Source organism: Arachis ipaensis, chromosome B04 (assembly GCF_000816755.2).
Source record: "Arachis ipaensis cultivar K30076 chromosome B04, Araip1.1, whole genome shotgun sequence".
Classification (NCBI taxonomy): Eukaryota; Viridiplantae; Streptophyta; class Magnoliopsida; order Fabales; family Fabaceae; genus Arachis; species Arachis ipaensis.
In genome coordinates, this window is record NC_029788.2 from 1,669,485 (window position 1) to 1,683,056 (window position 13,572).

The 13,572-nt window shown below is 39.0% G+C and overlaps 2 protein-coding genes across 2 annotated transcripts in view; one reads left to right on the forward strand and one right to left on the reverse strand.

Annotated features, from left to right (window-relative positions):
* LOC107637497 (leucine-rich repeat receptor-like serine/threonine-protein kinase BAM1) lies at positions 184–1,910 on the forward strand. Its single transcript, XM_016340906.2, has one exon. It carries the CDS (start codon positions 469–471, stop codon positions 1,699–1,701), a length of 1,233 nt encoding a protein of 410 aa, XP_016196392.1. The 5' UTR covers positions 184–468; the 3' UTR covers positions 1,702–1,910.
* The window catches only part of LOC107638296 (flowering time control protein FPA), a 9,713-nt gene continuing 3,068 nt past the window's right edge, over positions 6,928–13,572 (reverse strand). The window contains exons 3-4 of the mRNA XM_016341507.2: positions 9,802–11,021; positions 6,928–8,983 (exon numbers count right to left, since the gene is read on the reverse strand). Of these exons, the coding sequence (XP_016196993.1) occupies positions 7,783–8,983; positions 9,802–11,021 (2,421 nt within the window). The 3' untranslated portion in view covers positions 6,928–7,782. The remainder of the gene's footprint in view (positions 8,984–9,801; positions 11,022–13,572) is intronic.

Genomic DNA, 13,572 nt, shown 5'->3' on the forward strand with positions numbered 1-13,572 from the left:
TTGGTATTTTAATAAATTTTAATAGTTAATTTTAATTATATATTTTTTATATATTTTTTTTATAATTAAAATTAACGATTAAAATTATTAAAATACCGATTCTTGGAGAACATTTAAAAATCTTCCTTATGTTATAATCCTATAGTTTATTCTTCTTTATAGTCTCCCTAACATGTTCTAAACTTGGGAATACATATTCTCCACTAAATCGAGTTGCACCTAGCTCGATCTTGAGCACCTGTTTGTTCATTCATTAATGCAGCAAGTTTAATTCCTTCGCAATAATGTCTTTATAGTGTGGGACCCAGACCCATTCGCAAATGCAGTCAAAATGCATGAGCTCCTTTCATTCACTGAGACTGTGCCACTCTCACTAAATCACACACACACTTACCTTCAAGTTTGTAGCATTGCCACCCCCATCCCTCTCTCCATTCACGCCATTCTTCTTCTTTCTCAATTCTTTGAATGGCCACACCACATTATTGTTACACTTTCCTTCTGGTGTCTCACCTTTTTCTCCTTTCAGCCCAATCTCTGGATCCCACTGATTTCAAAGCCCTTCTCTCAATCAAGAATACTCTCACCGACGTCTCTCCCACCACGCCTTTCTTCTCCACCTGGAACCTCACCGCACCAGATCCCTGCTCCTCCTTCTCTGGCGTTACCTGCTCCTTCAACCGAGTTACCATACTTTCACTCGGCGCCAACTCACTCAGCCTCGCCGGCTCACTCCCACCATCCATCTCCGTTCTCACCGAGTTGACCCAGCTCATCCTCTCACCTGGAATCGTCACCGGTTCTATTCCCCAGGAACTCGGTCAACTCAACAAACTCCGAGTCATCTCCTTATCCAACAACCGCTTCACAGGGGCCATACCCTCAATCTTCTCCTCTCTCAAAACCCTCCACACCCTCGACCTGAGTAATAACCAACTCGCCGGGTCTGTCCCACCGAGTCTCACCGAGTTGCCGCAACTCAGAGTCCTCATCCTAGCCTCCAACTCACTAACCGGCGACTTCCCGCAAACCGTTTCCTCGCCATTACTCCATTTGGATCTGAAGAACAACAAACTCACCGGGACGTTACCGCCGTGGATGCCGTCATCACTGCGTTACTTATCCGTTTCGCAAAACGAAATGTGGGGTCCACTCAGCAACGGCTTGGACTCACTCTCAGAGTTGGAGTTTCTAGACCTGAGCATGAATCATTTCAGTGGGCCCATCCCGGCCCAACTCTTCTACTTGCCAACGCTCTCCTCTCTCTTCCTACAACGGAACAATCTCTCCGGTGAGCTTCCGCAAAGTCCCGGTGATAACGGTCCGTTGATCTGGTCCCCATCGTACGGTGAAGGATCGACCGTTGATCTCAGCCATAACTCACTCAGCGGGAAACTATCAACGGTTTTCGATGGCGTGGAAAGCTTGTTCTTGAATAACAACCGATTTATTGGGACGGTCCCTGAGGTGTATGTTAAGAGCATGTGCCGCGGTAGCACCAGAACATTGTACCTTCAGCATAACTACCTAACGGGGATACCGTTTGAAGAGGGGACTGTATTGCCCGATACGGCGTCGTTGTGCTTGTCTTACAATTGCATGGTGCCGCCGGCTAGCCTGATGACGTGTCCGGCTAGTGCTGGGGAGCAATTGTCCAGGCCGGTGGCCCAGTGTTCCCTCTTTAACAAGAGATTAAATTAGTTTCCTTTTCAATTTATATTTTTATATTTATTTATTTTTTTATAAATTAAATTATTGATAATGTATACTATGTATTTTACGGTTTGGCCCAATACTGCCGTAAATTCTCTTTTATTTTCTTTTCCTTTCATTTATTGAAGGGTCTCTTTCGTTTTAACGAGCCATGTATATTTTGTTATTATAAGTTCCAAATTAATTGAGGTTGGTAAGACAATAATGTTCTTTTATCAGAGGTAGATATATATTTATTCTTTGTGAGAAGAAATACATTCGGGTCCATTAGGACAACAAAATAAAGAAAAGAGAGGGTTTCGCACATAATTAGAGACAATCATTAATTGAACAAATGGTAACGAAGATAGGAAGGAGTTGGCAAGAGTTACGGAAAGGAACTCCATCCCCAAAGATGATGCTGTCCAGAAGATATGCTATGGGTTAGAGTCCTTGTGCATTCGTAACATCCAACTTGATTTTACGCCCATTCTCTCGTAAATATAAGGGTTGGCTATGCTATTCTCGGTGATAGGTCTAATAGCTATTAGAGAAAATAAATTATGTTATCATAATTAATATTAATTATTTATTTAACTAGTTTTAAAAATTTAATTATTCTGAGATGTTATTTGAAATTAAGGTGAATTTTAATTTCAACTTAATTTGGATGAAAAGTTTTAAGTATCTTGGGTGCATCATATAGGATAATGGAGAGATTGAACATTATGTAAATCATAGGATCCAAGCAGATTGGTCAAAATGGCAGAGTGCATTTGGTTTTATATGCGACAAAAAATTGTCTTTAAAACTTAAGGGTAAATTCTATCGCACTGCTATAAGACCGGCTATGCTTTATGGTACAGAGTGTTGGGCGATCAAAGGGGAGCACGAACATAAGCTGAGTGTGGCAGAGATGAAGATGTTGAGATGGATGAGTGGTCATACGCGATTGGATAAAATAAGGAACGAATATATAAGGGAGAGAGTTGGAGTAGCACCCATTGTGGAAAAGATTGTTGAATCGCGTCTCAGGTGGTTTGGACATGTGAGAAGAAGACCAACAGAATACCCAGTCAGAAGGGTGGATGAGATGGAAGATGGACAATGAGTGAAAGGCAGAGGAAGACCTAAGAAGATTATCCATGAGGTGGTCAAATGAGATCTACATGTAAACAGTCTCTCTATAGACATGATACATGACAGAGCACAGTGGTGTCGTTTGATTCATGTAGCCGACCCCACCTAGTGGGACAAGGCTTTGTTGTTGTTGTTATTGTTGTTGTTGTTGTTGAGGCGGTGGTTTATCCAAACATGCAAAGAACTCCAATATCTAAGTCAACAAAAGTTTAAGCAAGTTTTTAGTGAGATTGAATTGGAAAAAAATACCTTAGTGCTAGGGTACTTATAGAGTGACAACAGAAGACTTAGTTATTTCTAGGAAATAATTTATGAAGATGGTGGGTGGTTATTCTCTTACAGAATAAGAAATTATCCCCCATATTCAGGTTAGTTATCACTTGGAGGGTGATAACCGAAGTAGTGGGAGAGCATCTAACTTGCCCTCCAAGTCAGATCGGATACGAGTTTCATCAATTCGTATCTAAGTTGGTTCAACCCATGTGGATAAAGCCACATGGTTTGGATTTGATATTATTGGACCGAGTTTATACAACCCAATTTCAAATCTCTTCTTGCATGTTAATAGAATGTGAACATAGATTATATCTAGTGGGTTAGGTATGAACAATGTCCTTACCTGAGTTTTGGCTCGTTCTTCGCTTAGCTTTCTCCTTCTTATGAGTCATGAGTTTGAGTTTGACATCTGGCATATCAGCGGCTTTCCATGCGAAGGGATATGTGTTATCCTGTAGTAACTAAACGAGCTCTTTCTTGAGATTCTCCTGTAAGTTTGCCCTGATGATGGTGATCTTTTATGGGTGTTGTCCGATTTAAACTTCTTTGAGTTTGCCTTCGGATTGTGGTGGAAGTTGTTCCTTCTCCCTTGGCCTTCTGAGTTCAAGGACGGAGGTCAATCCCCTGACTTTTTGTCTTTTAAGGTTCAAGATTTTGTTGTAGCAACTTTTTCATAACGCTTGATCTCCTTTTACTGTGGCAATTCCATTCTTGGTTGGAAACTTCATGCATATATGAGGTTTTAGACTACAGTGGCGAGTTAATTTAAGGTACTTTGACCTATCAAGGCATTGTAAGAAGTTAGTGTATCTACAACCACATAATCCACCTTTAAAGTAGTGCTCTTCGGACCTTTTCTGAACGTAGTGTAGAGACTGATATAGCTCAACAGTTAGATCAGAGTCTCTCCTAACCCGATTAGGGTGTCTGGATAGGCCTTCAAGTCTTTGATCTCAAGATCAAGTTTCTCAAAAGCCAGCTTGAATAGGATGTCAGCTGAACTTTCTTGATCTATCAAGGTCTAATAGAAGTTGACGTTTGCCAATATCATGGTAGTCACGACCGAGTCGTTGTGGCCCGGGATGACTCCTTTAGCATCTTCTTTGGTAAAAACAATTTTGAGAATGTCAGTCTCCCGACTTTCTTCTTTAACTTCATAAACCTCCTTGAGACGTCTTTTTCAAGATGACTTGGAGGTTCCTTTCGTTGTGAACTCTCCGGCTATCATATGGATGTACCTTTAGAGGGTCCTTTCTCGATCCTCGCTCCTATCCTTCTCATGGGAACTCCTTTCATCTCCTGAATCCCATATTCCTTGTTGGTCCGACCTAGTAGGAGCGACATACTTATCTAATCGGTCATCACAGGCCAATTTTTTTTATTACATTTTTGAGGTCGTAAGTCATTGGTGTGATAGCCGAAAATACGATGATATTCACAATGTTCCATATTGTTCCCTCCTTTCTTGCTTTTGATGGGTCGGGGTGTGGGAGTTTTTCTACGTTGCAAAGGTCCCTATAGACTTTCACTAGTGAGACTCTTAGAGATGGATTGAGAGAACTATCTATCTTTTAGACCAATTATTAGTCCCATGATAGCTGCTTCGACAGGCAGGTGCTGTATCTTTCATGTAGGCTCGGAGAAATTTTTCGACTTTAAGTATTACTTCCAATAAAGTCGAAGCATGCTTCATTTTTTGTTTTTGGATAAAGAAATGGATTAGAAAAACACAAGCTAGATCGTCGAAGCAAGTAACTGGCTTGGGTGGCAATCCATCAAAGCATTTGAGGCTGCTTTGGTAAGGGTAGTTGGGAAGGTCTTACACCGAGTTGCATCAGATGCTCCTGCGAAGTATATCCAACTTTTAAAATTGTTGAGGTGATTCTTCGAGTTGGTAGTTCCATCGTAAAGGGTCATTTTTGGGGTCTTAAAATTCTTTGGAACTTTTGCCCACATGATACCCTCTAAGAACGGATCCTCTCCACCATAGCAGTAGTCAAGTCGTCGTTAGCTTCCCAAGCTCCCTTCTATTTTAACTTCCAGTTTTTTGATCTTCTCGTCAGCCTCCATTTGCTAGTGCATTTTCTTTCTAAGTTGGTGCTCAATGTCATTCTGTCAGGTTAGCTCGTATTCCAATTGTTGGAGCCAGCCTAAACGGTTGAGCACCAGCCCCAGAATTTTGGTAGTGTTGCGTCCCTCTCTTTCGATGTGGGGTATATGGATGGTGGATTTCAACTTTTGGGAGTTTTGAGGTTGAGGCATGGGATGGTGAGGTTGGAGAGAACGTTGTCGATGCTGGTTATGAGAATGTGGAGGAGGAAGAGATGGTATGGATGAGGAACGGCGATTCTGACCATGACTTTTGGTGTGAGAACCGGAATTCGAGGCCTTTTCGTCATCTCTTTCTGTTATTGTCTGCCAGTTAGAGTGTAACTCTTTAGGTTTTCCGATAACGGTGTCAATGTTTTGAGGTGTTACCTGAAACCAAGGTGAATTTGGACTTGGACATAAGGTTCAAATTCTTTTGGATGAGAGTTTCGACTTGTTTATCAGGATGATGGTTTATCAGACGTCCTCTCCTGGACGGTGGTCTGGGGGACTTGCAAAAAATTTCTATGCCTAAGTCAACAGAAATTTAAGCAGGAATTTGGTGAGATTAGATTGGAAAAAATACCTAAGTGCTATGGTATTTATAGAGTAGCAACACAAGACTTAGTCGTTTCTTGGAGATGACTTCTAAAGATTATTAGTGATTATTCCCTTCCAGAATAAAATGTTATCTCCCTTGTTCAGGACTTCAGGTTGGTTATCACTTAAAAGTGAAAACTATAGTAGGAAAAGTATCTAGCTTGCTCCCCAAGTTAGATAAGATACGGGTATCTAACTCAGTTCGATCCATGTGAATAATACCACACGGTTTGAGTTTGGCATTATTAGACCAAGCTCGTGTGGCTCAATTTCAAATCCCTTTTTGCCTATTAGTAGAATGTGAATTAGACTTATATCTAACGGATTCAAGTATAAACATTAATAATAATTAATTATGAAAAAATCTTTTTTGCAAATTATAAGAATTTCCAAAAAAGTTTTACTTTATAAATTTTTTCTCAAATTATCCAATTTATTAATAAGTTCCAGCCGAAAGAAAAGTAGTCCACATAAAAAAATAAAAGCAAAAAAATCAAGTAACAAAGTAATATTGTATTGGTTTTTTCGTTGTCGCACATTCTCAAATCCTATGGTTATATTCATTAAACCTTAATACTTTGGATTTATGTGTATGAACTTCTGGTTACAACAACTTTCAAATAGCTGAATGACTTTCACTTCTTTTGCTTGACTTTAAATGTTGAGATATATTTAATAAACTTCATGCCATTTTTGACTCTCAAACAAAATTTTTAAGTATGTCTTATCGTAATGAAACTTTCATATTTGGACAATTGAGATCGAGTGAGAGAGAATGGATTGGAGGCTTTCGTGCGAATTTAGGAATGTGCAATGCAGTCCAAGCGGAGTTGCAAGGGGTTCTACATGGTCTGAGAATGGCTGCTGACTTGAGAATGCGAAGAGTGGTTGTTGAAGTTGATGCAATAGAAGTTTATGAGATGTTGAAAGATCGCACTAAAATAACCACTTGTCATAGTCAAGCTTTAAGAGAAATCCTAAATTTGATTAGAAACCATAGGAGATCTCCTTCAATCACGTGAAAAGAGAAACAAATAAATACACCCATTGATTAGCTCAAACCAGCATTAAGTATAAAGAAAATTTTTGCTTCTTAGATTCTTCACCTTTTGAACTTCTTCTGTTCCTGAGTGATGATGTTAATGGGGTCACCTTGCCCCAGAATCATTGAGTAATATATTTGTTTTTGTTCTCTTGGAAAAAACTTTACCAAGAAAATCATCTGAACTCTGATACAAGATTTCGCAGTGAGGCTGTAGTTGACCGAACCAGCCAACAAGGCCTACTTCTCAACCAGTTCACAAGAAAAGCTGCTTATGAGAGTATAATAAGTACAAGAATACAATTGAGTTGGACCCAAATGATAAAAATAGACTTGAATATTATTATAAATAAGAGAGGGAAAAATACTATTAGAAGATAAAAAAGTCAAAGGCATTTTTCAATATACTCCGATTTCTTAATAGTATTTTTTTCCTTCTATTTATAATAGTATCTTAGTCTATTTCTATCATTTGGAACAAACCCAATTATACTCGTTATGATTCTTAGCACGTTAGGTGATGGAATGTGGTGAGAGGGTGAGGTAGTTTGAGTAGGGTGGTCTGTGTGGGTGGGTCTGGGTTTTGGGTCAGTCCTGGTTATGACCCGATCCATACAATATCCAAAAAGAAAAAAAAGGTGACTAAGCATAATTTTCAAAAGGATCAAGATCTTCTAAAATAGAAGTTAGTAAAGTAATAAAGTGAGAAGCTAATCACTCTTAAATTAAGATAGTGGGACACACATTCTATAAAAGTTACAAAATTAATGGTAATTCACTCTTCACTTTATCACTTTACCAACTTTCTTACTTTAGAGAATTTAGCGAAAAAAGGGTACAACCCAGTAAATGCTGACGATATAACGAAAGGACTGCATTTTCGCTACTAGAATCACTCTGCCATGAGTAACAGCATAAACTGAAATCCAATCCGTCCTATTTGATTAGCTTCCTTTTCCCTGCTGGATTTGCTGAAGAAGAACAGCAGCCAGCTGTAATGTTGCTTGTAGACGTTTCTGCGGATCTGCTTCGGCTTCTTCCTGCAAGCTACTATCTATCACCTGTTGATTCCCATTGGCCCCTCTTTGAGGTTCTCTTTGAATCGTATGTGACGATGGAGGCACATTTGACGCCTGTTGCTGCTTTTGCAACTGTAGAGCTTGACCAAATTGAGATGTGGAGACTTCAGGATTCACCAAGTTTTCTACTGCGTAATTTTGGGATGGCCTGGATGAGCTGTCGGGCATGTTAGCTCTGTTGGTCTGCCTAGGATCGTTCGATGCAGATGCATTTGCAGAGTTTCCTGATTGCCTCTGCTGTTCAAGAAGAGATGCAGCTAGTTGTGCAAGCTGTTCCGGTTGCAGGGATCCCACAGGCACAGACAAAGGATTCACAGGTCTCAAATCCAGCTGAGATGACTTACAGTTAGGAATACCAGATATTCCACTGCTGTGTTGATTTGAGTTTGCATCTGCCTCTGCCCTTGGAATCATGGCACGGCCATCCTCAGAAGTAGGTTTGATAAACCCACTTGGTAGTTGCGGTGGTATTCGGGTTGAGATTGAATTCTGCATATTGTGAGAAAACCAGTTTGGGTTCTGCTGCTGGACAGGTGGATAGTCGAGGCTTCTTTCACCGTGTGGCTCAGACAAGCCAACCGCAGGAACTGATGGAGCAATTTTATTTCCAAGGAAAGAAGTATTGCTCATTCCAGAACTACCGAATTCTGAAACAGATGGGGAATGAATACGTACTGAAGGGAATGATGGCTTTGGATACAATGAATTCCCGTTATAATGCAACAGTTTTTCATTGTTTGTTTCTCTTTGCACATGTAAAGGACCATCATTTAAACCAGGAATCTCCAGTCTAAGAATAACCCCTGATATGCTCAATTTCCCAGGTACCTTCAACACTTTCTCTGAGAAATCTGATGGAGGTACAAGAAATAAGGTGGTCTTATCATCCAACTTAGCAACTGCAGCACGCTGCTTTTCCTCCAGATAATGCATAAATTCATTGTAGAATTCAATATCAGCATCACTTCCAGGCACGAAGAAAACAACCCAAACACCAACTGCTTGGTAGTAATGCTTTGAGAGCATGTCTAAACCAGTTCTGGCAGTGCAATCCAAGAATTCCGGTCTGAAATAAATGTATTGATATTAATATCTAACTTAAAATAATTGTGAGGAGAAAAAGAAAATAAAATGTTCAGTGTTGTGCTCTGGTTGTATGGTTGTATTCATCCAGCTGTTTATTGCCTTTTTTCTTCAGTCTTAAATTCATAAATTTAATAATTTTTGTATACTAAACCCATCATTATCGACAGTAATAATACTAATCTTAATAGGAATTAGCTTTTAGCTGAAAGCTGAAAGCTATTCATAAAGGATACAACCACAGCGAGCAACAACTAAAGTCTAACCCGTTGGATTTTAAAACCTGAACCAGTCACCACCAAACGACATATGCCGTGTGGCATGAATGGCTTAGAAAACAGAGTAAATTGAAAAACAAGGGAAACCCAGAGTATAAGAATCCAACAGAACTCCGGCATAAAACAAGCCTTCAATGGTAAAAATAAACTGATGAATACAGCGCATGATCATGATCAATTGATTAAAAGTCAAATTCAATTTTCCCTATGAAATATGCATAATAAAATATTAAATACAATAGTTATCAGCAAGTTGTCAGGTAATCAAATGCTCAAGGAGAGGGGAAGTTGCACAATCCTAAAGTAGACGGATGCCATAAGCATAGGGAGGGCAAATGGATTAACAAGAATCTATCTTATGTAATAGAGGCATTTTCTTTTTTCTCAACCATAACATATCTATGTTTTATTTTCGTCAAAAGTGATTGTCTCATAAAATTCTAAGTACAATTTGACCAGTTAATCAATAGAAAGACATTCTGAACTACAAAAATATATTTTACACAGAATAGTTTGTACTTACAACATCATATCCAGGGCTTTCCCCACTGGGAAGCAGCGTGCGCGACAAACAGGGGTTCCACCTTTAGCAATGGTTCCTTCCCAGTTCCACTCAGTTAAAGACGAATTATCAGGTTCAGATGAAAATCTTTTCTTGTATACAAAATCCGATTGCAGAGCACCATGACCCATTTGAAAATTATCATAAGTTTTCCAGCCTTCATGTCTATCTAAAGAAGCCATAGGTGAATTTGGTGGGTAATCAAGGGTCTGTCTGTAAGCAACATTTCCATCGTCGTTATTAAAAGATTCGTGTTGGCAGAAACCAGATAACCGTGGGAAAACACCTTTCTGTCTTTCTAACTCTGAGAAAGGATACTCCGGAAGCTCTCTGTCCGGAGGAGGAGAACTGGTCTTCCGCTTTTTCGCCTCGCGTAGATAGTAAACATCTTCTGGCAACGTCCGGAAATCTTCAAAGAATGCACCCTTTTCAGGAAACCTCTGTGGCAAATCCCCCAGGTATCCATGTCTTTCTCTAGAAGGAACACTCATATATTCATGAATTTCATGTGATGATCCAAATCCCGGTGGAGTTCCTTTCTCGCCAACTTTTCTTTTCTCATATGTGTTTCTTCCACTAACCCATGATGAGCCCCTATTAAAATCATAAGCATCAGAATCTCCGGGATCCCAATTTGCGAGGAAGTTTGGTGAACTAATGTTATGGTCTTCCCTGAAGCTCCTCTCCAGTCTGAGGTCCTCAGCTGATCCTTCACGGCCACTGGACCTGTAAAGTGGAGAATGTGGAGCATTATATGAGCTCCTCCCACTACTTGATGGACCTGCTTCATTCTTGGCAAAACAAATATGTACACGGGGATTTCCAAATAATTTTCCGTTCAGAGTATCTTTTGCTCTGCGTGCTGACGCAATACTCCGAAAGCGAACAAAGGCATAAGTACGACCTGGAAATGCAGTAATCTTCACTATCTCACCAAATGGAGAAAATGACTTTCTTAAAATGGATTCATCCACCTTCAGAGAAGAAGGGAATCCAATCCACAATATCTCACTGGGTTCTGGACTTTTATCACTCAGTTTGGATTTCTCCGAATAAACCGGTTGAGGGGGGCTACCATGGCGTCCTCTAAAGTCCCTTTGGGAGGGAGGTGATCCCCTAAATGAGGAGCTTCGTTCATCCCGTGAGTAATGTTCATTTCTTGCTGTTGTCACTGGCTTGTCCTGTATTAAGCATATAAACTATCATTCCTAGCATTTTGGTTTTGATCCTTAAAAAGGGAAATTAAGAATTCCATAACCAAGCTCACATCAGAAGATGAAAATTATAAAGGTCATATATCAATATTCAATATAACATCATGAAGTCAAGAATTATTAATAACGAATGGGAAACTCTTTAACATCCCTTCCCCTTTCTCTTCTTTCCAGGAAAAAGAATAAGTCTCCAATTAAGGCAAATTAAATCTGTATAGAATGTTGAATTAAATGATAAACTTGGGACTTTAAACTTTTGTACGAATTTAAATTCAATGATAGAGAATCAAAGTACAAAATGCTATAAAGAATTGCTATAACTTGAGTGTACTCAAATCATCCGTATCCCATGCATGACAGTTTCATACTGCCGTATTCGGATCGATGAGGTGTGCTTTCCAACAAATCATTCTATCCAATTTTGACTCGGTCCCTTAGTCAAGGACTTTATTTGGACAAGAACTGAAAAATTCATGCTTTCTAAGTATTTGATTGCTTGCTCTGCAGGTTTTGAAGCAAATAGGCTAACATGGAATGACAATATGCAGACAATACAGTTCTTTGATTGATTTGGCCTCTGTAGCATTTCCACAAGTTTAAGATATCTCTTCTTTCCATATAATTGCAACGAGTTAGGATTATTCAGATTATCACATCCATATCAGGACCCTGATGCTGAGAAGCTAAATATTCTCAGGGACTGAAGTAGCAAGATATCAGCAGATAATATCACATTTTAATGAATATGGTGCATATTTATCAAATGAAACCATATAGTTGACAACTGATCACTGACAAAATAAAAGGTTCATTCAATTTGGACGGATTAGATCACCATAATCGCTAAATATGAGGTTGCTAAATACTGAACTTGTATTATGAATACTGATGTTCTTGTAAGATTTGAATCAATCGAGCAGATTAATTGGAAACTGAAGCTGTTTCTCCCAGCAGATTACAGGCTTGGATGCACGTTGCAAAAAGAATCCTTTGCAGAATTTCTCAATGTTTATTAGTTCTTAATTGTGACGTCGATTTTTCAGCTCAGGCAGAACATGCACACTCGTTGTTTATTTGTGCTGAACACAAACAACATCCATTTGGAGGGGATTAAAGTCTTCTTTTTCGTTTTTCTGTTTTCTCTTTTTTTTTTAGATGGTTAATAAATTAAACAGCATTTTTAATATTTTGAGCTAAGCCGTAAGAAGAAATGGATAGGGAACACAGCAATTTCTTGTGTTTGATAGAAGAAGAGCATTGTTAATCAAAGTTTTAAGTTTGACCGGACATCTATGGAAAACTTGTTTGATTTGGTGCAAAACATTGTTATTCTTAGAGATGGGTATCCATGGATATTTACTTATTTAGTGCAACCTTTTGTTCAGCTTTGCTGTGCTTTACAAGTGTTATACAGTGATTTCTTTACATCAATACCATCTTATGCAGTGATCTCTTATTAGTATTACTTAGTTATTCGCAGCAAGGGTGATATTTCTGCTGTACTATTTGTGAACTAAGCTGTCTCACACATCATTTAATCTCACTCATTTATCTAGTGTGGAATATCTATACACCAAAAGTCATTGGTTCAAATAGGTGTAGCATCTCTCCCTTTCTCTTCCTGTGTTTGTGGAAAATAGTTGTCCACCCACACCATCTTCCATCTATTAAGCCACAAGCCATCAGCACCCAGAATGGGGGAAAATCCTCACACAAATGATGAAACCCCTTCTAGAAACACTTTATCAGATCCTCGCCAACACCAATCACTCCTTGTCTCTAACACCAAACATAATAACCTCCTTGTTATAGTACAACTGTACAAGAAACATGCAATTATTATCATTCCCAAGGTGTCCACATTATCAGCTTAACTCTTTGATGCCTAAGTTGTCATTGCTGATACGGGGACAGTGGTGAAAATGAATGGGGGCTTTGTCAGATAAAATATTTGTTAGTTTCCATCATCATGGAATCACCAGCCACCAATCTCAACATGTATGACCTGTGATTGTGTTCTCTTGCTTCAAGTATTAAGGCGTTGACTGAAGCAAGTGATTTCAGCCATGAGCAGTAGTGTGAGGCTAGTAGTGGGGGGATGCCGTAAGACGTAAAATAGCTAAGGCCAGCTATATTAAGACTAGGCAGATGACATGTTTGGATTGATGGTCTATCAGCAATCTTTAGCAAAAATAATTTTATGGTGATTCAGGTTTCTCACTCCCCACTTAACAGGGATTACAACAGAAGGCACTAACAGCAAGTAGCTGTGGTTTAATTTACAGTTTAATCCCCAATATCAATAGTTTTAATTCAGCTCTATGACTGGGCATGGAAAGCATAATCAGTTACTGGATTTAGCAATGAACATCATATTCCAACTGCACCATAATATAACTCAAATGAATTTCCCCATAATATTTGCAAAAGCTATTGGATGCCAGACGAATAACTATAACTAATCATACACTAAAATCTATAACCAAATGATTAATCAGAACATGTATTTTATCAAGAG